The following is a 25,053-nucleotide window of genomic DNA, read 5'->3' as shown; positions in this document are numbered from 1 at the left end:
TGAGTTTTAGCTTCAGGATCTGGCCTTCTAAAGAGCAGTCAGGGTTGATCTCCTTTAGGACTGACCGGTTTGATCGCCTTGCAGTACATAGAAAGATATATACTGCTTAATAGTCCAGAAATTCTCTGTGCTGCTTGCTCAGGTGTCTGCATAGATGCAGGGACATTATGCTACTCTCCCATTGAAATAAATGGTCCCTTTGTCCCCTCAGCCATTTGCTTCATTTGAAAAGTAATCCCTGCAGACCATTTAATCTGGCCTTCAAAACTAGCTTGCTATTCCAGGTGACACATCCATCATTAAAGCTGAAGTGCTTATCTGCCCGTCCAGATGCCTTAATGGGAACTGCTTATTTAGGAGCTCAGTGTTTGGTGGAGAGTTACCCAGTGGATTATGTTAGAATGCACCTGAGTGTCTGATTCTTTTTTTCTTTTTTTTCTTTTCTTTTTCTTTCCAGTTGACAGGCGAAGCAATTTTGCAAATTGCTAGCAAGCCGGTTCTGCCTTTTAATGCCCTGGATATTGCATTGGAAGTTCAGAAGAACCTACAAGGTAATTTCTGCCGTGATCTAAGGAATTTCAGCAAATGTAATGCTTTCCCTTTGCTTGAGATGGCAAGTTCCTGCTTTTCTCTGCTGTAAACAAACAACGCTGGCCTATTTTATTAATCCCAATATTTTTTTTAGCTCTGTGTCAATGCTTGTGCCTTGGTGGTAAATTAAGTATCATTTTTAGCAAACTTATTAGAAACATAAATGGTTTATATAGACACAGTTAAGCAATAATTACTGTAAACATTTCAGTAAATGATAAATACCATTTTAACGGCTGCAGGCAGGGTTGTTCTCCCCCACCACCCTTCCCTTCCATACAGGGAAGCCAGCAAATAGGAAGAAAAATAAAATGAGGCATTGAACTCCATGGTTCTTGAAGGCTGTGTAATTTTCCCAGTTTGAAAACTGGCCATCTTGCTTATTTATTGCAGCAGGTCATATTGGCAGCGGATCACTCCAGCTCTGCTCTCTTCTTACAGCCACTAGGAAGCAGGATAATTTAATGCCAAATAATTTGCCCGACTTGATTTATCGTCCCCTTCTTGAAAGCTCTACGTTAGAAGTGAATGACCTTGATCTGGGTATTAGGATGAGAGGGGGATAAAAATGGGAAGATTTTTTTCCTCTTCAAGGAAACCAAACAGAGGCCCAAGGCCTAGGATAATACAACTGATTGTATGTCCCTCTGTGTGTATGTGTGTGTGTGTGTGTGTTCAGAGTGCTGGAGTGGAGTTTTGGAAGTAAATTCAAAACTCATACTGGGCTTAATGAGAGCTACCAATTCTGTGACAAAAATCCAGTTGACTGCTAGATGGAAGTCTTTTGACTATTTTGATGCTGCCATCTAGTGGCTATTCAGACTTTTGCAATACAGATATTGTAAGCCTAATTTAAATGAGCCACAATCTTACCATTCAACACTTTATTGCCATGGGTTAAATCAGGGGTGTCAAACTGCTGGCCTGCAGGCTGGTTGCATCATGCGGAGGCTGTGAGTTTTTTTCCGGCTATGCAAAAAATCTCACGATACATCATGACACGTGACATGCTGAGTTTGACACCTATGGGTTAAATAAAGACAACCAAATTAGTCAATGAGTTAACCTTGACTGTATGAATTCATGCAGGATTTTTGGCAGCATTCCAGATGAGATTGTATTGTTTTGTTGTGTTTTTTGACTAGCCAGCAGCCCTGGATCTCCCATGTGGTCCTCCTCCAGCTATTAACTTAGGCTGACCCTGCTAGCTTCTGATATCAGCTAAGGTGAGCTAGTATTAGCTAGGATTAAGTCATATCAGATCAGTATGTTGGTTTCTTTCAAATAAAGTAAATATATTTGAAGCATATTGCTGTGGGGAAAAAATCTGAAAGATTTCTGAATAAAAGAGGATTATATAGGAATAAAGGATTATGGACCAATAAATATACCCAGAGGAGTCAATATATTCAGGTGTTAAAACTAGAAATCACCCTGTCTTGCTTTCTAGCCCACTATCTTAGCCACTGCACAAAACTGGATCTTAATTCCTCTTCTGCTTTGTATAACAGCTCATCTCATTAATTGGCCTTGAGGAAGTGTTCTGTATTTTTTTGGTTTGACATGAGCCCTGGTTGTTGTTATTCAAGGAATATGTATAGGGCATTTTCCGTCCAATAAACTTTTTATCTTCTCTGTACATAGGTTATACTGGGGGCTCTATTTTAAATGGGAAGCACCATTCTTACTCTTAGTTTGGTCTTAGTTTCACATACATATTTTGTTTCTATTATAGATAATGGCCTGGGGCAACAACTCACTTTACTTTTGATTGCTTTTTTGCAAATTGCACAAGGTAAAGATAATAAACAGATAGATACAGGAAAATAGGTGTTCATGAATACTGTCTACATCAAGTATGATCTAGCATTCAGCTTTGACTTTTTAAAAATTGCGTGATAATGAAGATGCAATCTTGGTGATCACCCAGATAGTAACATATCTACACATTGCTTGAATATATGTTTCAGAGTCAATAATGAACAAAAAAAAACCCTACCCATGTTCTTCTGACTACTTTACAATTTAAATTTAATGCAGAAAATTCTTAAAGTGAACATAAAGATTAAACCAGAACCTTTCCTTCTGGGTTTAATGGAAAGAGATCTAGGGGAAAAAATGGAACTCTGATTTTATATATGGTGACGGCAGCAGGATTGCTCTATGCACAAAAGTGGAAGGATGCCTCGATTCCCACCATGGATGAATGGTTACAAAAGCTGATGGAATTAGCAGAGATGGGCAAATTGACTGCCCTGATAAAAACAAAGGACATAAGTACATAAGTTATGTACATAAGTACATAAGTTTCTACTTGGAAACCACTTCTGGACTTTGTGCTTGAGGTGGGAAAAAATGATATTATGATTTTGAGTTTTACCAATTAGACTGATTTGTCGATACAGAAATGGCTAGCCAGTGCATACTACTATAGAAAAGTAAACAGTTGAGATTTGATTTTAATGTCTGATTTTACTGCAACAGAAAAAGTCGGAAGTCAATGGCTTCTGTTTCTTTCCCTCCCTTTCTTCGCATCTTTTTTGTTTTCCCTTTCTCTACTGTTGTCCCCTACTATTTGCTTTTGTATTTTCACATTTTATGTTATAAATGAATAAAACTAATAAAAAAAGACAATTTAAATTTTGTGAAATCTGTCCAAAACAGGAATCTGCATAGAAAACTGACAGAATGGGCAATATAAGGATCTGTAAGAGATTTCACTAAACGTAATTGCAGAAACAGCAGAGCAAAAGAATCTTATTTTATTGGTATTAGAAGCCTCCCCCCCAAAAAAACACATTTCTCTTTCGTTGAAATCAAGTGACTGAACCTAATGAACTTCCAATCAGAGGTAAGGAAAATTGTGAGATCAAGTCAACAAAGGCTGTTTATACACTTAACAACGGAAACATTTTTTTTGTGATAAGCAGAAAGAAAAACAATGCAATTTATTTTTAAAAATAATTGGCTGAATGAAATTCATTTTTTTAGCTGAAAATTAGAACTTGCTCGCATATCCTACGAAATGTATAAGTCAATACATATAAAGATGCTTGGTCAAAAACAGTATAGAGTAATATATTCTATAAGTAACATACAGAGAGGGATTTCCCACTTTCCCTCTGAAACACCAGAAGTACATTTCATTTGCATTAAAAACAGGTTGTCTGCTAGTGGGGATCATAGGAAATACACATATTTGTAAACAAGCCAATCTAATTCTTACATTCTAGAATAAGAGCTGGACCAATCTTTCGTATTGTTTCCTACTGTGAACTGTTGGACATCAATATTACACACTGAAAGGCTTTGTGGCTGTGTGAGAAGACAGGCTGCCTGCAAAAGGGTCAGAACCTGGGTTGCTGGTGCCTGTCCCTTTAAGACCTGTCACTAGCCAGCTCAACAATGTGTGGGTGAGTGTGGTGGTGTTGGACTTGTGGTGTTAGTGTGGGAGTAAGAGAGAAGTTGGTTTGTATTCATTCACAATGTCTCAATCTGCCTAAGGCAAATTTACTTATTGTTCTCCAGAATAGTAGTAGACTAGGTGAAGAGTGGTATAGTAAACCATAGCCTTTGAGTACCTGTGGGGGTGTTGCCTAGAGACCAGGTATGCTTGTTTTGGGTCTCTTGGGTTTTGGAGCCCACTAACCTGGGTATATAGGGATGCAGTGGCTCAGTGGGTTAGGATGCTGAGCTTGTCGATCAGACGGTCGGCAGTTTGGCAGGTCAAATCCCAAGTGCTGCGTAACAGAGTGAGCGCCTGTTACTCGTCCCAGCTTCTGCCAACCTAGCAGTTTGAAAGCACATAAAATGCAAGTAGAAAAATAGGGACCACTACAGTGGGAAGGTAACAGCGTTCCGTGCGCCTTTGGCATCTAGTCATGCTGGCCACATGACCATGGAGATATCCTCGGACAAGCGCTGGCTCTTCGGCTTTGAAATGGAGATGAGCACCAGCCCCTAGAGTCAGAAACGACTAGCACGCATGTGTGGGGGAACCTTTACCTTTACCTTTTTAACCTGGGTATATGTAAAAGAGCCCTAGGCAGGAATCTCTCTTGCTTCTTCTTCAGTGTATGGTATCTTTTTATATATCTTCATTTTCAGAAAAATAACACTGAATTGAGTTTAACTTTTGTTAGTAAATGAATGTTGTGGTTCAATAATAATTAAGATTTGTCTTTGGATACCCTAGCCATTTTTTTTTTAAGAAAAAAACCTAGTATAGTTTATATCTCTGAAATTTTCCGGTGGTTCCAACCATGCCTAGCCCAACCCCATTGAGTTGTCTAATCTTAATTAAATCAAGCTCAGGTCTATTCTAATTTCTTAACCATGTCTCTATCCTTCTGTAATCAAAGATCTGCACCCAAAGCATGGTGGTCATTGAAACATCCAGTTTACTTGTGTTTTCCTTTCAAGTCATCAAACACAAGTTTTCCTTATTTAAGGCAGTCAGACGTAGAATTTTAATAGTTTTAATAATCTCATGAGTGTAGTAGGTTTTGTTTTGCCCTATTGTAATTGAAAGGAGAAAGTTTGAATTATACTTTAAATTGTCACGGGGGGGGGCTAAAATAAAATACTTTCTAGTATCAGCCTAAACAACTTTCAGCAACACTTTGAAGGGAGAAAAAAATGAGGGGAATTTGCAAACAATATTTCACTAAAAAGAAAGCCATTTTCATTACCCTACAATTTCAGTTCCCAGGCTGTGTCTCTCTAAGAGGATTGATAATCTCATTTGGTTTATATTCAATTGTTAAATGAATATAATCAAAGGTACTAGGAAAAAAAACATGGTGTTGATTTCTGAATTATATGGCAAATATTTCATTGCAATTGCTGCATGTAACTAGATTTTAGACAGCTTTTCTTACTTTGCTGGGTGGATATTTATTCTAGAGATTTGGAATGAATGCAGTAACATTTCTCTTATAATGGGCAACAATGGATTTTTTTAACACTTGTAAAATATGTTTTCTGCCCTCAAGCATCTGCGTAGTGAAGGTGGTTTGTTTTTTAGAATATAACTATGGTCACCGTATCATAAGTGAAATATTTTCCACCTGCATTATCTAAACCAGACTGATTGATTATGTGCCATCAGGTCCGTGTTAAATCATAGCAACAACATGAACTGCCCAAACCAGGCCCTTCAATTCAAGCCATAATATACCCATTACTACTGTGATCCACATACACATTGCTGCTTGTTGTCCTATTCTTTTCTTTCATTCTACCTTTCCAATAAAATGGACTTCTTGTTATGCACCTTAGCATAATGTACACAAAATGTGATAATTTGAGCCCAGTCATTTGTATCTTGAGTGACAACTCTGGATTGACTTGTTCAATTTATTTGATTTCTTGGCTATCCATGGTATTTTCCAGAGTTAAAAAGCATCTTAGAGTATCATATAGCTTCCATAGAGAGTCATAGGGAATATCATTGCTTGCCAAATTAATGCTCATTTGAATAAACTACATATCTTCATTGCTACCCTACCAGTTGCTAATTTGTGGCATACTTCTTGAATCCCTTCACCAGTGATAGTAACTTCAGTATCTCCATAGACAATTCTAAGGTTGGTTGCTATGCTTGTCAATAGTTTTAACTTCTTTATATCTAATTTTAGTCCCATTTTTATTGTGCTCATTAACTTCCTTATTAGAGTTTGCAGATAAGTTGCATTCCCAGACATAGTGGTATCATAGTACATGTTATTAATATTTCTTCCTCCAGTTTTAAATCCCTGCTTCTTGGAGTCAAGTGTCTATTAGTATATATTTTATAGTTTGTATAAATAGATAGAAAGGATGTACAGTTGGAGTCTAAGGTTACTACAAACAGTGAGATGAGGGATATGTAAATTTAACAACAACAACAACAGTAATAGTAATAAAAATAAATATAGCTTTAGCTTACTTCTATACTAAACAAGAGCTAGTCTGTTTCAATGTATTCCCTCTGAACAATGGTTTTCTGCACAGTGCATAGATTTTTCATTAAGACAAAACTGCTCTGGGATTCTAATTTTTTCCTGAGCTTTTTGTGCACCTTTACATGTTCAACAAAATCAAGGCCTTTCTGCAATCAATGCAGCACAATATTGACTTCATTTTTGTATTCTCTGGTTTTCTCAATTATCTACCATGCATCAGCAATAATGTATACTGTTGCTTGGCCCTTTCCAACTTTTAAAACCAGCTTAAAAATCGGACATCTCAAGTTCCAGGAATTCTAACCTACTGTAATCTGTTTTGCATGATGCATAGTTAATATGTGGATTAATGACATCATACAATAGTTTGCACTCTCTCTGAGGTCGTTACTTATTTATTAGCATCCAATTCATGATTGGAGCATCTTTCTAAGTTTGGAGATATTTTTTCAAAGACTTCCCTTCCATTGTCAATGTCTTTACAGATGTTGCAATATTGCTTCTTTTCTCTTATAACACATCTTAGAAATGCTTTATTGTATTTTTTCCCCTGAGGCCTTTGCTTTAGTTTCCCTTCTCTTTTTGGCAATTTCCACCATCTGTGCTGACAGCAGTTTCACTTTACTGTTTCTTAGTTTTTGACTCCTTTCATATTCATCAAGAACTTACACCATTTCATTCCATAGTTGTTTTGTTTCCCTATCAATGAGGTTCGGGAATTCAAAGCATTTCTTGATGTTCTTCTCAAAAATGGTGGATACATGCTCAAGATCATATGGGGGATACTGATTAATTTTGTTCTTCTGCTTTAGCTTGAAGTGGGAATTTAGCATAAACAGCTTATTATTTAATACATTAATATCTACCAATTCAATGTCTATCTGTTTGGGGAAATGCCAAAATACTTCAACTCTGATAAATATTTTTAAAGAAAAGAGATTGATTTTTCACTCAACATTAAAGTATGTTCCACAAATGTCTGTCTTCAAGTCCTTGCATGTAGAAAGCAAGTCCTATTGAAATCAGCTCCCAAGTCAATGGAGTTGTCTTCTAAGTCAGCGGTGCAAAAAGTCTAGGCTGAGGTCCAACATCCCTTCTGTGATTCCCAAAATCCCCCAGTTAGATGGAGCTATATTATTTAACCTCCAATTCCTCAAAAAAAAAAAATCAGAAAATGTTGGGATTCAGTAGTCAAGGTACTCAAATAGGCTCAGAAGACCTGAATTCTAATCCTAACTGTGGAATCTCACTGGATGACTTTGATTCAGTTGCTCTCTTTCTCAGTCCAGCCAACCTCACAGGATTCCTATTGTGGCAATAGACTAGATCAGGGGTAGGCAACCTCAGCTCTTTTATGACTCAGCATAGCTGACTCAGGAATTCTGGGAGTTAAAGTCCATGAGTCATACAAGAGCCGAGGTTGCCTACCCCTGGACTAGATAGACAAAAGTGGGGAATAGAGGAATTGCTTCCAAATTTGGAGGGAAAAAAAAATCTGTCCTATTACATCTATCTAGATCACTTTATCCAAGATTGGACAACTGTATCCTGACTGATTGTTATTGGTTTTACAATATGGAAGACAAATGAAAGCCAGAAATTATAAATGTAAGATCAATGACTTGGTTATAATAAGAACGAAGCTCCATACAAAATACTTTTGTTCATTACATACATATTATTTCTTTCTTTCCTTTTCTCCAACATCTAAAATTATGTTCATGAGAAATTGATAGAAACAATATTAGAAGAATGGTTATAGCTGAAGAACAGATGGAAAAAGTCATACAAAATATTTTGATTTAGGAGAACCACATATAAAAAGACAAATATCAGGGAAATTGAGTACAAAATATATTCAAATTTAATGTTCACAAAATTGTACATAACACAGTGCAGACACAAAAAGAATATTATTACACATTTTAGGTTGCACATTTAAAAAAAACAGATTGACATTTCCTCAACTCATGATAATTCAATTTATATCCTAATAAAGAGAGAGAGAGAGAGAAGGAGGTAGTGGGAGAGAGAGAGAGTGACAGAGAGACAGTGTGTGTGTGTGTGTGTGTGTGTGTGTGTGAGAGAGAGAGAGAGAGAGAGAGAGAGAGAGAGAGAGAGAGAGAGAGAGAGAGAGAGAGATGCTCTCTCACACACATAGTGTATAAGAGTGTGGATATATTTAAACTGCACTACTCTTTCCAAATATCTACATATCAAACCTTATTTATCACATTTCAATGTGTTGTTATTTTCCAAGCAGATTATTATAACATGATTTAAAAGAGACTTTCAATAAACTCAGCTATAGCTACTGGAGTCATGGCCCATAGTCCAGTCAAGAGAGAGATCGGCACCTCCCTTTAATACTCAGATGGGAGTCCTCCAAAGAATGCCTAGATCAGCATGCTGGTTGGGGAATTCTGGGAGTTGAATTCCTCACCTCTTCCACCTTTCAAGGCTGAGAAACATTGATAATAGGCTTAGACTAATTTGGAATCGGTATTGCAGATACACTTTATCTGCAATAAAGCAACATATGCTCCAAATGCCAACTGTGTACAACTGGACAACTTTTTTGTGTACTACTGGGAATGTAGACAACTCCCAGACTAACAGTCACTCACTGCTGAGTTGTGTAAAACTATCATAATGAAATGAATCAGTGGCCTAGTAGGTCAATAAAGCTAAAGCTGTTTTTGCATCATATTCCTTTCTTAACAGATGACCCTCATAATGTTGGCAATTTGCTGAAGGTGGCCTATGCTTTGCGGGAGAGTGCAGAACTGTTTCAATCAGATGAGATGCGGCCAGCCAACGACCCAAAGGAAAGAGCTCCTGTCCGTATCAGGATGTTGAATGACATACTGCAGAGTCTTGAGAAAAACTTCTTAGTTTCAAGCGTTCCACCAGGGTTTTACAGGTAAAAGCAGAACTTCACATCTTTATGTCAACTAGGACTGTATGGTCATTTTACTTGCCTTCCTACAGCTGTCTTGCTATGCATCTGGTATATCAGTCAACAAGATACTACTGAATGAAATGTGACCCACAACAAAGAAATCCATATTTTTTAACATCATTCGCATGTGATTTTGTAACAGTTCAGTGCAACATCATCCTTATTGAGATGTATTGCTACCAAAGAAAATCAGTGGAAGATTATTTTGGTCTTTTTTGTGGGGGAGAGCAAACTGCCTACTAGGTTGTAGCCATTAAACATTATTATTATTATTATTATATATGCAACAATGTGAAATCACAGCTATCAGTTCATAAGCATCAAGTTCTTCCCCAAAAAATAGGATGTTGTAATGTATCAGTGAACTATATGTGCAAATCTAAGCAATGTAGACTTTTGCTATTGACAGATGGAGATTTCGTCAAAGGGCAGATTTTCTAAGGACTGACCAAGATTTTTGGGTATCGCACCCAGTGTGCTGATGCGGTGGCTCAGTGGGTTAGGATGCTGAGCTTGTCGATTAGAAGGTTGGCAGTTTGGCAGGTCGAATCCCGAGTGCCGCGTAGCAGAGTGAGCGCCTGTTACTCATCCCAGCTTCTGCCAACCTAGCAGTTCGAAAGCACATAAAAATGCAAGTAGAAAAATAGGGACCACTACGGTGGGAAGGTAACAGCGTTCCGTGCGCCTTTGGTGTCTAGTCATGCCGGCCACATGACCACAGAGACGTCCTCGGACAAGCGCTGGCTCTTCAGCTTTGAAACAGAGATGAGCACTGGCCCCTAGAGTTGGAAATGACTAGCACACATGTGTGGGGGAACCTTTACCTTTACCAGTGTGTTAATAACTGCTGGGGCCACCACAGCTGGTTTATGCCATAATATTTCAGTTTCAATTTTCAGGTCTTGATACTTTGTGATCTTCTTCAATTTCTTGTCTTTTGTATTGATACATCTATTATCCACATTTTATTCTTTTCAATCACAGTTATATCTGATATTATGAGATGAGACTTTATCAGTTTGTATTATTTTAACCTCATTCGCAACTACTTTTTCAACCAAATATTCCCATCATTATTATTTTTTTCATTTCTAGGACTTTACAATTTTTGTAGATGTTCCAAGAAATCCAATATGTCATTGTTTATTATTTTATTTTGTTTTTCATTTATCATTTTTATTATTAATGGCAGTTCATATGATAGAAAGGTTTTGGAAGCATTATGAAAGCTGATGGTAGCGCATTAGATTTAAAGAGGGGAAAATGTTTCAGAGACCAAATAGTTGCTTGTGTGTTATCTGTTCTCAACCTTTTAAAGCAGCTGCATCTTTTCCAGGATGGTGTAGCTACAATGTCCAAATATATTTATTCATATTAGAGCTCAGGGATGACATGACCCATTCCTTTACTACAGAAAGGCCATCTACATCATTTAACCATTCAATCACCTAATATTTTCAATTATTATTCACAAGTTCCATTGTAGTGGAATTATCAACTAAAAGACAACAGTTAAAGCTGCTGTGAAGGAGGAAGTGGCATAGGCTGGACTTTTAAAGACCTTGTCTGACAGTTTATATGGAAATGCAGTCAATCTGGTGAGATTCTTGTAAACAGGTTATTAAAAATAAAGAAATGGCTTATTCATGGCTTATTCTAACACTCAGTATCTTAGATCTTTAGAAGCCCCATATCAACAGCAAAAAGCACCTGGCAGCTTCTGTTAAGAACTCTGGGGGGAAAGGTCTATAATATCCTGACATTAATACATGTGGAGATATATATATATATATATCAACTACGCATGCCCAAGATGGCGGACGTGCTTGACTGAGCTCTGCGAGCTCCAGTTACTAGGCGTCCCCTTGGAGCCCCTCAGGAGCCTTTAGGCTCTCTGGGATGGGGATTGGGGGTTTATAGTTATAGGCACTGGGGCAGCTAGAGGTTGACAAAACTGGCAGTGAACCATTTGAATTCCTACTTGTCTGTCTGCTGGCCCTGCTCTTCTCCATCTGTCGCCTTTTCCATCCGTTCGCCTTTTGCTGCTTGCCTTCTGCTGCTTGCCTTCTTCGGACCATCTTCAGCTGTTCGTGGTCGACTCCGGCGTTCCCTGCTGTTCCCTGCTGCTAAGGAACGTCTTGGGCTGCCTCGGCGTTCTCAGGCTGTTCCCGGTCGGCGAGGAGGACGCCTGAGGGTTCGTTCTGGCGGCGGTGATAGCAGCGGCGGCGTGGGTGGCGGCCTCGGTGCTGGCATCAGCGGTTTCTCGGACCGCGCTCAGCGGCGGCGCTTCCTGCTTCCCCGGGCCGTTTCGTGCCGCCTTCGACGTTCTCAGGCTGCCTTTGGTCGGCGAGAGAGACGCCTGTGGGTCCGGCTTGGCGGCGGCGCTGGTGGCGACGGCGTGGGCATCGGCGCTGGTGGCGGCGGTCCTTTGGGCCGCATTCGGCGGCGGTGACGGCCCGCATCCGGCGACGACAGCGACGGCAGCAGTGGTGTGCTTTGGCCGTTTTCAGCGACCAGCACCAAGCGGTGACATTCCCGGGGCCTTCTGGCCCGAGTGGCAACATTTGATCTGTTTTCGGGCCACTTCGGCGGCACAAGCGTTTTCGGGCCTATTCGGGCCGTTTGCGGAGGGCGGTGGTTGGCTGCGGCGTTTTCTGGGCTTTTGGCCCCTCTCGCCGGCGGTGACGTTTCCATCTTGCCCCAGGCCGCATCAGGCTGCTTTTGGTGACGTTGTCGTCCTCGGGCCGTTTTGGCGGCGGAGAGGGCGACTGCGAGTTATCCCAGCGGCGATGATGTTTTCTGTGCTGCCTCGGACCGCTTGTGTCAGCAACGGCGTCTTCGGACCGTTTCAGCGGCAGAGAAGACGACCACGGGCTATTTCAATGGAGCAATGGCGACAGGTGGTCCTTGCACCGCTTTTGGACCGTTTTAGCGGCGGTGATGACGCTTTCAGACCACCTTTGCTATCTTGGCCTGCCTACCCTTCTGCCTTGAATACACACATCTATTAACTCTCTGCCTACCTCCCCCTCTCCCCTTTGGATTTGGTCGGTCCTGGGTACCAGCCACGGTGGGAGAGTGGCTTACTTTTATATCTGCAGCCCCATAGAGGTGGGAGCTCTATGGGGCATGCCTACCCAGAGTATATCTTTGACCACTCCCAGGAACAGAGTTGCAACCTGCCGTGAGAGGGCGGGGGGTGGCCTGTTTACCGGGGCACCCAACTGAGTGGCAGTGCAGTTGGGTGTGGATCCAGATATTTCCTTTTCCGGCCTTCGATCCTCCTTTGGACATGACCACCTTTGGGACTGCCTATCCTGGACTTGCTGGACCAACATGCGACAATACACTAGCATGGACTTGCTCGCCCTCAGGGGTGCCCCCCTCGCCTGGGTGCGACCCGCCTCTTTAAATTCTCTTAACCTCGATGAAGGGCCCGAGTCTTGGGACCCTGAGAGATGGCTGGGCAGGGGCAGGGGCCGTCAACACAAATTTAATAGGAGGCCCCTGATTACTTTTTTATCAAAATTTTTTTATGGGGTTGGGGAGAGGGGTGGGAGATGGGGGTTGTCAGGCTATGGGGGGTGGCCAATCAACCATGGCTCAGGCCAGACTTGGGTCTGACCGCACGGGGGGAGAACAGGGTGTCGTTGTCTCCGGGGCTCATGAGTGGGTCATGGGATTACCAATTCCCACGACGGGGAATGGCAGCAGGCGGATAGACAGGGGGCTGTATCGTTACCGGGAGGGCCGTCTCTGCTATCTGCAAGCGGTGAGGCGCTCTGACCCTCTGCTTCTTCCCCAAGGTTCCGGGAGCGAGGATGTGAAGTCTCCTGAGCTCCGGCTGGTGTACCTGAATGCCAGGTCCGTGGTTAACAAAGCTCCCCTTGTTAGGGATTTAGTTGAGGGTGAGCATGCGGACCTGGCTTGCATCACGGAGACTTGGTTGGGCCCAGAGGGTGGGGTCCCTTTGGTTGACCTTTGCCCACCAGGCTTCCGGGTGCTACACCAGCCACGAGCTCAAGGTAGGGGTGGGGGTGTGGCGGTGATCATTAGGGAGACCTTATGTCCGCGGGAGACCACCATTCTTCAGATAGTTGGGTGTGAGTCTCTCTTTGTGAGATTTGGTTCTGGGGCGCAGTTGGGCTTGCTGCTGGTGTACATTTCGCCTAGTCGTGCAGCGGCAGCCCTGCCCGAGCTGCTCGATATCCTCTCGGGGTTGGTGGTTGAGTTCCCCAAACTCATAGTTTTGGGAGACTTCAATCTACCATCCCTGGGAGGCTCATCTGAGCTAGCTCGGGAGTTCATGGCTTCCATGACGGCCATGGACCTGACGCAGGTAATTTCTGAACCAACTCATGAGGGAGGCAACACCCTTGACCTGATTTTTTTATCTGGACGGTGATTGGATGATCTTGGTGGGGGCTTTCCATTTATTATGCCCCTGTCATGGACCGATCATCACCTCCTGCGGCTGGTCTTCCATTTTGCCACCCCCCGCCGTGGGGGTACGGAGCCAATTAGATGGTACCGCTCCAGACGCTTAATGGATCCTGATAGATTCCAAGCGGCGCTGGGGTCCCCACCTGCCTCCATTGCTCACAACTCAGTGGATGCCTTAGTGGAAGCCTGGGAAAGGGCAGCCACTGAGGCACTTGACCGGGTTGTACCCTTGCGGCCCCTGACCCGGTGCAGATCCCAGCGAGCTCCATGGTTCTCCGCGGAGCTCCGGGAGATGAAGCGTCGGAAACGGGGCCTAGAGAGCTGCTGGAGGTCCAGCCGATCTGAATCCGACCGGTTGCGGTTAAGAACCTACATTAGGTCTTATCTCACAGCGATGAGGGTGGCGAGGTGTAATTACTTCTCTACCCTCATCCCGTCCGCAGATAATCGCCCGGCCGCCTTGTTTAGGGTGACTCGCTCCCTTCTTAATCAGGAGGTGAGGGAGGATCCCTTGCAGGGTCGTGCCGAGGAATTTAGTCAACATCTGTCGGATAAAATCGCTCGGATTCGGACCGGTTTGGACTCCAGCTGGGCAGAGTCTGGCGATCAGGACACGGGCGGTCCTGTCAATGTTATCTGGGAGGAGTTTGATTCTGTGACCCCTGATGAAGTGGACAGGATTATGGGGAAGCTGAGTTCCACCACATGTTTATTGGATCCATGCCCTTCTTGGCTGGTTTATGCAGCTAGGGAGAGGACACGAGGCTGGCTCCAGGCGGTTATATCTGCTTCTTTGAGTGAGGGTTATTTCCCCACCGTCTTGAAGGAGGCGGTGGTGAGACCTCTCTTCAAGAAGCCTGCCTTGGACCCAGCTGTATTGAACAACTTTCGTCCAGTCTCCGACCTTCGCTTTCTTGCGAAGGTTGTTGAGAGTGTGGTGGCGCATCAGCTCCCTCTGGTCCTGAATGAAGCGGATTATCTGGACCCTTACCAATCGGGTTTCAGGCCCGGGCACAGCACGGAGACGGCATTGGTCGCTCTGGTGAATGATCTCTGGAGGGCTCGGGATAGGGGATATTCCTCTGTCCTAGTCCTATTAGACCTCTCGGCGGCTTTCGATACCATCGACCATGGTATCCTGCTGCAGCATCTCAGGGGATTGGGAGTGGGAGGCACAGTTTTTCAGTGGTTCTCCTCCTATCTCCTGGGACGCTCGCAGTCGGTGTTGGCAGGGGGGGCAGAGGTCGACCCCTAGGACTCTCGCTTGTGGAGTTCCTCAGGGATCGGTCCTCTCGCCTCTCCTGTTCAACATCTACATGAAAACGCTGGGTGAGATCATTCGTGGTTTTGGAGTTGGGTATCATCAATATGCCGATGATACCCAACTTTTTATTTCGACCCCAAACCACCCCAGTGATGCCCTCGCTGTGATGTCCCATTGCCTGGAGGCGGTTCGGGTCTGGATGGGGAGGAACAGACTTCAGCTCAACCCTCACAAGACTGAGTGGCTGTACATTCTGGCATCCCAGGACACTCGGGATGTTCCATTGCTTTCTATGGGGGGTGAGCTTTTACCCCCTGTGGATAGGGCTCGCAACTTGGGAGTCCTCCTAGATTCACGACTCACTCTGGATGATCATATAGTGGCCGTGACTAGGGGTGCTTTTGCCCAGGTTCGCCTGGTGCGCCAGTTGCGGCCCTATCTGGACCGGGATGCCTTGTGTATGGTCACTCATGCGCTCATGACCTCTCGCCTAAACTATTGTAATGCTCTCTACATGGGGCTTCCCTTGAATACTACTCGGAGGCTCCAACTGGTACAGAATGCAGCCGCGAGAGTTGTCTTGGGAGTTTCCCGGTACTCCCATGTTACACCTTTGCTCCGTGAGCTGCATTGGTTACCAGTTGTCTTCCGGGTAAGGTTCAAGGTCTTGGTTATGATCTTTAAGTCCCTACATGGCATGGGTCCGCGATACCTCGAGGACCACCTGTTGCCGGCGTCAACTCCCCTCCGCCCTGTGTGTGCCCACAGAGAGGGCCTCCTCAGGGTGCCTCCGGTCAAGGAATGTCGACTGGTGGCCCCCAGGGGGAGGGCCTTCTCTGTGGGTGCTCCGGCATTATGGAACCAACTGCCGGTTGAGCTCCGGATGGCATCGGACCTTCGATCCTTCCGCCGCGGGTTGAAGACCCATTTATTTGAATTAGCAGGTCTGGCCTGATAGGGGTATATGGGTTTTTATAGGTTTTTATTATTTTATCATTCTTGTATTTTAATTGGGCATTGGTTTAATTTTCTTTTAATTTTTGTACTGTTATTTATATATGCCCTGTAAACCGCCCTGAGTCCCTTAGGGAGAAGGGCGGTATAGAAATCTCAATAAAATAAATAAATAAAATAAATAAATATATACACACACATTCCATTGAAGCCAGTGAGAGTTGATTGTTCATCTTCAATATTTTATATTGGCTTCTACATTTTTAAAAATAAGTATTTCCATATAGCAAATGAGAAAGAAAGACAAGGGGGGAAAACCATACTCCCACACTGAAGAGCTTGTTTTGCACTGCATTCATTCTGGAGCAGAGATTTATGAGTGAGTTATAAACCTCTGAAATAGTGGTTTATAATGGAAATGCTGGCAGACCTTTAACTACAGCAGCAAAAAAAAATATACAAAGCTTCATTGGTAAACAGAAATTTAGGATGTGGTTTGCAGCCTTGACCTTCAGGCTCCAACTGTGCTTAGATCATTAAGATTCCATAAATAGTGTAATTTACTGCCTTGTGAAGATAGAATATATTTTCATAATAAAGCATATATTCTTCAAGTGGTGTGGAACCGGTACAATGATTGTCTTCTATTTAGTCACTGAGGCTTACATTATTCAGTTTAGTCATTGTACTTGACAAAAGTACAGGGATTGCTCACAGATGCTATTAGCCATCAACATCTTCTAGCATTGTGGATTCCAGAGTTTTGAATCTTGGAAGAAGAAGAAGAAGAAGAAGAAGAAGAAGAAGAAGAAGAAGAAGAAGAAGAAGAAGAAGAAGAAGAAGGAGGAGGAGGAGGAGGAGGAGGAGGAGGAGGAGGAGGAGGAGGAGGAGGAGGAGGAGGAGGAGGAGGAGGAGGAGGAGGAGGAGGAGGAGAGGAGGAGGAGGAGGAGGAGGAGGAGGAGGAGGAGGAGGAGGAGGAGGAGGAGGAGGAGGAGGAAAGGCTGATTTAGCACTAATATTAAATTTGCTATCATTTGCTATTATTTGCTATTTAGCACTGATATTAAATTAGTGTTTTTCAGTTCTGGCCAGAAGATATAATTTTATATTTCACTGGCTGATTTACTTTATCTATTACCCAAGCAACGTGGCCATCATTGTATGGTGGCGCAGTGGTTAGAATGCAGTACTGCAAGCTACTTCTGCTGACTGCTGGCTGCCAGCAGTTCGGCAATTCAATTCTCACAGTCTTATGGTTGACTCAGCCTTCCATCCTTCTGAGGTTGGTAAAATGAGAACCCAGTTTGTTGGGGGCAATATGCTGACATTTGTAAACCACTCAGAGAGGGCTATAAAAAGCACTGTGAAGCGGTATATAAGTCTAAGTGCTATTGCTATTGCTAATAGCTTACATATGAGCAATGTTCATATTGTCCCAATCAACTTTTCAACATCTGGGATGGTACAATGGACACAATTTTTGATGTGCCAATTAAGCAACCAATATTATTGTTTCTAACAGATTGCCAAATATTATGTGGTGTATCTATCCAAACATAGGATGAGATGATCTGTGAAAGAACCATCCTCTTTCCTTCCAACTCTATTATTTTATTCTGTTCTGTTCTGTTTTTCTCTGTTCTGTTCTGTTCTGTTCTACCTAGTTACGATTTATGGGTAACTAATGCAATCACTGATATATGGGGAGGTTATGAATTCTGGCAATTGACACTCAATTCAACAAGATGTATGGAGAGGAAAAGTGAGAGTGAGAGGTCTAATTTACACATATATACATGTCTGTATACTACCTCCTTTCAGATATCTGGTAACAGCTTATATTGTTTTATTTTTCTTCAGTTCTTCACTTCAGCTGCCTCTGAATAAGGGGTTCCTATTGTGGCAGTAGAACTGCCTATTATTTTATCCTTGAATTACCATAAATAATTTATTTATCATATTTATATCCTACTGTCCATTAGATTTCATGGGGGCAGGTGTAATTTATTCTATTTTTTTATAAAGTTAAATATTTGCATGGCATTTTTAAGTATTTAAGTAAAACTGTTAGGAGCATAAGGGAAAAATAAAAGAATAATGCAACATAGTCTTCAGCAAAGGCAAAGGAACAAACAGACAGCAATTCAGATATAAAATGGGAGGGGACCTGTCACCATTAATACTAAAGGAAAAGAAAAAAAAGGTCTTAGACCACTGGGGAAATTCCCCAAAAGAAGGATTAAAGTGAGCCTCTCTTGGCAGAACATTTTGCTGTTGGTTAAAGACTTGTTAGAGTAGAGTGTGACTTAAATTCAAGTATTAGTTGCTAACTTTAAGGGGACGAACAGCTAAACGGTGACGTTTTCCAGGTTTCTTTTTTTCATTATCAATCTAGCCTAAAAAAAAATGGCATTTACGGTTTGTCTAGTTGTCCATCATCCAAACATGAGACTAAGGTTGCTTATCATTTGGAGAACAGACAAGATCCTCTAAGTAATCCGACCTAGCTGGGTTCAGTTTGTGACATATAAACAGATGTTGACATGATACAGAGGACAGCATCACCAGAAGGACACAAGGTATGAATAAGAATATTCATAGGGTTATGACTAGAAGTTTTTAAGAAGAGACTGGGCAGCCATTTGTCTGAAATGATATAGGGTTTCCTGCCTGAGCAGGGGGTTGGACTAGATGACCTCCAAGTTCCTGTCCAACATCATTGTTGTTGTTGTTGTTGTTGTTGTTGTTGTTGTTATTATTATTATTATTATTATTATTATTATTATTATTATTATTATTATTATTATCAGGGCTTTTTTTGTAAAAGAAAAAGGTGCCGGAACTCACACGTCACACAACCTGCCTTGCCTACCCTACAAGGTTCCATCCAAAAAAGGTGCCGGAACTCCGTTCTGAGCGTTCTATGAGAAAAAAAGCCATTATTATTATTATTATTATTATTATTATTATTATTATTATTATTATTATTATTATTATTATTATTTATTATTATTATTATTATTATTATTATTATTATTATTATTATTATTATTATTATTATTATTATTATTATTATTATTTTAATCCCATTTATATCCCACCCTTCTCCAAAGACTCAGGGCGGCTTACAATATAAAGCACAAATCAATGTGCTTAGCAATAGCCTTCATTCTATGTAGATGCCTGCTTATTAGGGCTTTTGCCCCCCCCCCACAAGCGGCATTATTACAAAGTCAGCTGATTGCCCCCAACAATCTGGGTCCTCATTTTACCTACCTCGGAAGGATGGAAGGCTGAGTCAACCTTGAGCCTGGTGGGACTCGAACCTGCACTAATTGCAGGTTCTAATAACTAATTAGGTTAATATTATTATTATTATTATTATTATTATTATTATTATTATTATTATTATTATTATTATTATTATTAAACTACAGGGCACTAGATTGTGGATTAAAACAAAGACCTTTCACCAGTGCTATGCCAGACATTGCTTATTAAAAATGATCTTGAACTAGAACATCTTGTTCCTTTTGGTAGAAAGCTTCCAGATGCTGAGTTTTGGTTCTTGCACTGGTCTTCATTAGGAGGTAGCCAAGTGTATGAGTATTCTGTGTCTTTTTCTGGCCTTCCATACTGTGATTAAGCCCCAGAAGAAAACATCATGAAGACATTCCTGCCGTGGGTCTTTTTCAAATCAGAAAAAAAAATCAGTAGCCCTAAGGAGCCAGGAAGGCTACAGCAGGATTAGAGAGAGATGGAATAGGAAAAACAAAACAAAACAACAACAACCCAGCAACAGCATCCTCTGTTTTCTCGCAACACTAAAGAAATACCATAAATGACATTTGAAACAAAATGGAAAAAAAGATGTGGAAAATGAGATGGAAAAGTAATTGCAAAATTATTAGACAAAATTAAGCACAGTCCTTTCAGTATGGTCAATTGTTTTAGCCATCGATAAATGGGATTCCAATACAGTTTAATCTCATATACATATCAATCAAGATACAACTCCCTCTACCATACCAAGCTAATTCACTGTATGTTTTCACACAATCCATTGTACCATAAACCAACCCAAGAGTTTGGGTTCTCACAGTATACCTAGCTATATAAAGTCAGACCAACATTAACACTAACCTAGCTTAGTATAGATCTGCTATGCCTGTCATTGACTTGGTTAAGAGGATTGTCTGAACCCAACCATTTCTTGTTTTGAATTTGCATGCCTTAGTTTGTGGTTCCACAAACTGTCTTTTTCAATTTCTCCAATGAACACCAGTTACCGCTGAGCAAAACTATGACTAAAGCCTGAAATTCAAATTCAAATGCTACACAAGGCATTATTCTTAGCAACGAACCAAGAAGTGATAACCATTACTGTATGTATTATTACAGCTCTTTATACTTCATCATGTCTTCGGTATATACATTCAATAGCTCCAGAGTGTAAAATTACAACATTAATATCACATTTTTCATGAAATTCAGCACATTGTATTCTGTGACTACAACAATACTTGAAAAAGCTATTAGTAAGAAATTGAATGGTGAAGGACATCTTGTTTAAAATATTACTGGCTGTTCTCAAAAGTGTGATTTGATCTATAGCAAAATTATGAAGTGCAAACAGTAAACATCATTCTCTTGTCTGCAGCCAAGCAACTGAAGTTCTGCTCATAATAATAGTCTACACATTGTAACTGAGAGAAAGTTTGCACCAGCAGCTTGTTTGTCCTTTTGTAAGCAAATAACTTGTGCAAGAAATCCTTCCATGGTTCCTGGAATAGAATCTTGCTTTAATAGCAGTCAAAGAAGAACACTGTAGGTTAAGCACCATTTTTCTCTACTTAGCTGAGCTCTCTGGACTTTGGGAGATCAACCCTGAGGTATTGATTGGGTACAGGTAGCCCTGAATGTATGACCACAATCGGGACTGGAATTTTGGTAACTAAATGAAATGGTCATCGCACAACTGGACCTGATGTTATGACCATTTTTACTGGAGTTGCAAGTGAATATGGCTTCCCCAACTGACTTGGATTACAGGTTATAAATTATGTTTATGTGACTGCAAGACACTGCAACCATCATAAAGGTGAGCTGATTGCTAAGTACTCAAATTGTGATCACACAACTGCTGGTGTGATGGTCATAACTTCAAGAACTTCAAGAACTAGTTATAAGTCACATTTGCCAAGGCCATCATAATTCTGAACTGTCATTAAATGAATGGCTATAAATTAAGGACTACTTGTATTTGGCAGATGTTTTGCCAAAGCTCCATATTCTGCATAATCCAGCTTGCTGAAGAGAAGTGTGTGTGTGGGGGGGTTAGGGTTAGGGTTAGGGTTCCTGGAATTGGGTATGGTGGCTGAAATTGGGTATGTCTAGTTTAATGAACAGAAGGACTAGGGGTGACATGATAGCAATGTTCCAATATCACAGGGGTTGCCACAAAGAAGAGGGAGTCAAGCTATTCTCCAAAGCACCTGAAGGCAGGACAAGAAGCAATGGAAGGAAACTAATCAAGGAGAGAAGCAACCTTGAACTAAGAAGAAATTTTAGGTAGAACATTTAATTAACAATCAGTGGAACAACTTGACTCTAGAAATTGTGAATGCTCTAACACTGGACGATTTTAAGAAGTGATTGGACAACCATTTGTTTGAAATGGTATAGAGTTTCCTGCATCAGCAGGGGGCTGGATTAAAAGACCTTCAAGATCCCTTCCAACTCTGTTATTGTAATCTAATACAAGATCAAAATCATCTCTGGTTTCACAAAATCACAATGAGTAGTTCTCATTTAACCATGATATTGCAACACATAAATAGAAGTGGCCTAACTTATCTTCTAAAGTCTTTTTCCAGAATTAAACATTGTGGGTGAGATGACCTTGAGAATGGTTACACAAGAACCTATTACAGTGTTTGTCACAATGGTCAATGTGTGGAATGTTCAACTTACAGAATTCCCCAGCAGCACTTGACTGATTAGCTTGAAATATTTGGGGTAAGGAACAAGAAACCACTCAGTGTAATTTGCAATAGTCTTGATGACTAAGTGCTACCTCTGTGAAGAACTATTAGGAAGAGGTAGAATGGGAAAAATATGTCTGAACTTGGGACTCCATCCCTGACCTAACATATAATTCTGGCACTCAATATCTTCATTTTTGGATTGATCTCAGAAGTAGGACTTTCTTCTGTATGTTGAAACTAAACCCATTTTCCAGCAAGTTCCCCCAGTGTTCACTGGGCTGAAATGAATTGTCATTCCTATTTTATCTTTAGTATCCCTATAACAGATATCTCCTGTATCCTTTATTTGTCTTTTCTCTAAACAAAATATGTTGGCATTTTCTAAATGCTTTATTATCTATCCTCACACACTTTAATCCTTTCCAACTCATTAATATCATTCCTAGATTGTGTGCTTACTGATTGGAATATACTAAATGAGGAGTAAGACTCAATAATGTGTGTCTTACCCCGCCCTCCCCTGCTGCTTATGTATCCATTACCAAAGGGACAATAAGCACACAGCTACATCTGGTGAACCATGTGGTTTAAGTTCCTTCAATAAAATCCTGCAAAAAGATTGTCTAGGAAGTGACTTCTTTCTCCATTCAAAAGGATACCCCCAAATCCATTTGTTTGTAACAAACAAAAATATATTTCTCAAAGTTACTTGCAAAAATACAGTAGGTCATTGCATTTTCAATCAGCTTTGCATAAGATAAATTACTTTTTAAAACCTATTGGAGGCAAGTATCTGTAATAAGGAATGGCATCTGAGTATTTTATGTTAAAGATTTGTACCGTTGGGAATTTATGCTAAAACTATGCATAGTGGAAGTTTCTTAGAAAAGCAACATATGCTGAAAGCGGCAGATAGAAATAGGTATAGATTTTTTAATGGATTGTATTTTTTTAAGCAAGACATTAATTAAATTAGTATGGAACACTAATCAAATTATGTTGAATATACTGTACATACCTATGTGGAACATCTGCATTGATAAGCAAATAGTTCTTTCTTTTTTTTTTTCCTAGATATTTTTTCCCATGTATTTCTGCTAATATGAATTGTAAAACTCTTGTTACTGGTATAAAATAGCAATTGTGCAAAACTAAATATAGGCATCCAGATGAAACACTCTCACACAGATATATAGCAAAGAGGCTGATTCAGTAATGAATTCTATATACTATTAATGAGTATTCTTTTGGTGCCATCAACCACTTGTGAGTTCATCTAGCAATAAAATCATCTAGAACAGCCTTTGCATAGGCATACTATGTATAGGGCGTTTCCCTTCTCTACTAGTTACTTTCCCAAAAAGGATTAGTTTGATCTGAGTTGTCTGCATTTAATCCACACTGGCTCCTAGTAATTGTGGCATGTTTCTCCAGGAACTCACAAATATGCTGTTAAATAATAGGCTTGAGGACCTTTCTCAGAATAGATATCAAGCTAACAGATTTATAGTTACCTTAGTCTTTGTTCCCTCTTTGAAGATGGAAATATCATTTGGTCTCTTCCTGCTTTTTAGGGCATCATCACTGGTCCAGGAGTTATCAAAGATGACTATGAATGATTCTGTGACCACCTCTGCTAATTCTTAGAGTACACTAACAATCCACCTGGCCTTGGAGAGCTGAATTTATTTAACTTGGCTAAGTTATATGTTATTCCTTCTCTATCCATCCTAAGCTTCAGTTTCCTCCTGCACTATAGCATTATGTTGACGAGTAGAGCTCTACTAACGTCATATTCCATCTGGGACAGGGGTTTCAAACTGGCAACCCACAGGCCAAATGGGTCACATGCAGGCCATGTCCTCCCCGGCTCCTCAAAGGCAAAAACATCACGGTACGTCACGATACATCACATGACACGATCGAGTTTAACACCTGAGATCTGGGAGATTAAAATAGTGGCATCTGTCCTGTGAAACAGCTTCCATAAAGGACTCCAAACCCAGGCTGGGAGAGAACTTTGGGGAGATGTTAAATTTAGGATCTAGCCCAGCTAATTGGTGCCAGGACTAGGTAATTTATTGTGCTTGATTGTATTTAGCTCTGCTTTCCTCTTACAGCACTTGGGATAATTTGCAGCAGAGTAGTAGGTTTCTAGGGACGTGGTGGCTCAGTGGGTTAGGACGCTGAGCTTGTCGATCAAAAGATCGGCAGTTTGGCGGGTCAAATCCAAAGTGCCGTGTAACAGAGTGAGCGCCTGTTACTCGTCCCAGCTTCTGCCAACCTAGCAGTTCGAAAGCACGTAAAAATGCAAGTAGAAAAATAGGGACCACTCCGGTGGGAAGGTAACAGCGTTCCGTGCGCCTTTGGCGTCTAGTGATGCCAGCCACATGACCATGGAGACGTCCTCGGACAAGCGCTGGCTCTTCGGCTTTGAAACGGAGATGAGCACTGGCCCCTAGAGTCGGAAACGACTAGCATGCATGTGCGGGGCAACCTTTACCTTTTTAGTAGGTTTCTACTGTATTATCAGGTCACCCACTTTCTTCTTGTAATGGCTTGTGCTCTGTTTGACTTTCCTTTTGTTTCTAACATTCATTAAAGCCCACTCTTCTAAAACCCAGTATTAAGACCTGACTCTTCTCAGTACCTCATCACCTGGCTGTTATAAGTTCAAGGATAACATGATTGCTTTTCCCCAGGTTCTGGTCACTTTCATTTCTTCAGTGATTTTACTCTATTTGGGAAGATCATATCCAGGTAGCAGAACCCTTGTTCTTTCTTCTACCTTAGGACTAAGTCATTATTACTCTTCTTTCTTTCGTTTTTCTTACCCAAGCATTTTCAACAGGATGTCCATGTTCTGATTGATGAAAAATCTCTCTCTGATGAAATTATAATGCATTT

General features: G+C 41.2%; 1 protein-coding gene across 4 annotated transcripts in view; it reads left to right on the top strand.

Annotated features, from left to right (window-relative positions):
- NAALADL2 (N-acetylated alpha-linked acidic dipeptidase like 2) overlaps positions 1-25,053 on the top strand; it is a 474,305-nt gene that overhangs the window by 426,643 nt on the left and 22,609 nt on the right. For all 4 annotated transcript variants that reach the window (XM_083363590.1, XM_083363589.1, XM_083363591.1 and 1 more), the window contains 2 exons: positions 458-551; positions 9,261-9,459. In XM_083363590.1, the coding sequence (XP_083219716.1) occupies positions 458-551; positions 9,261-9,459 (293 nt within the window). The remainder of the gene's footprint in view (positions 1-457; positions 552-9,260; positions 9,460-25,053) is intronic.

Source organism: Vipera ursinii (assembly GCF_947247035.1).
Source record: "Vipera ursinii genome assembly, chromosome: 5".
NCBI lineage: Eukaryota > Metazoa > Chordata > Lepidosauria > Squamata > Viperidae > Vipera > Vipera ursinii.
Note: the sequence above shows the minus strand (reverse complement) of the source record. Positions and strands in the feature narration are given on the sequence as shown.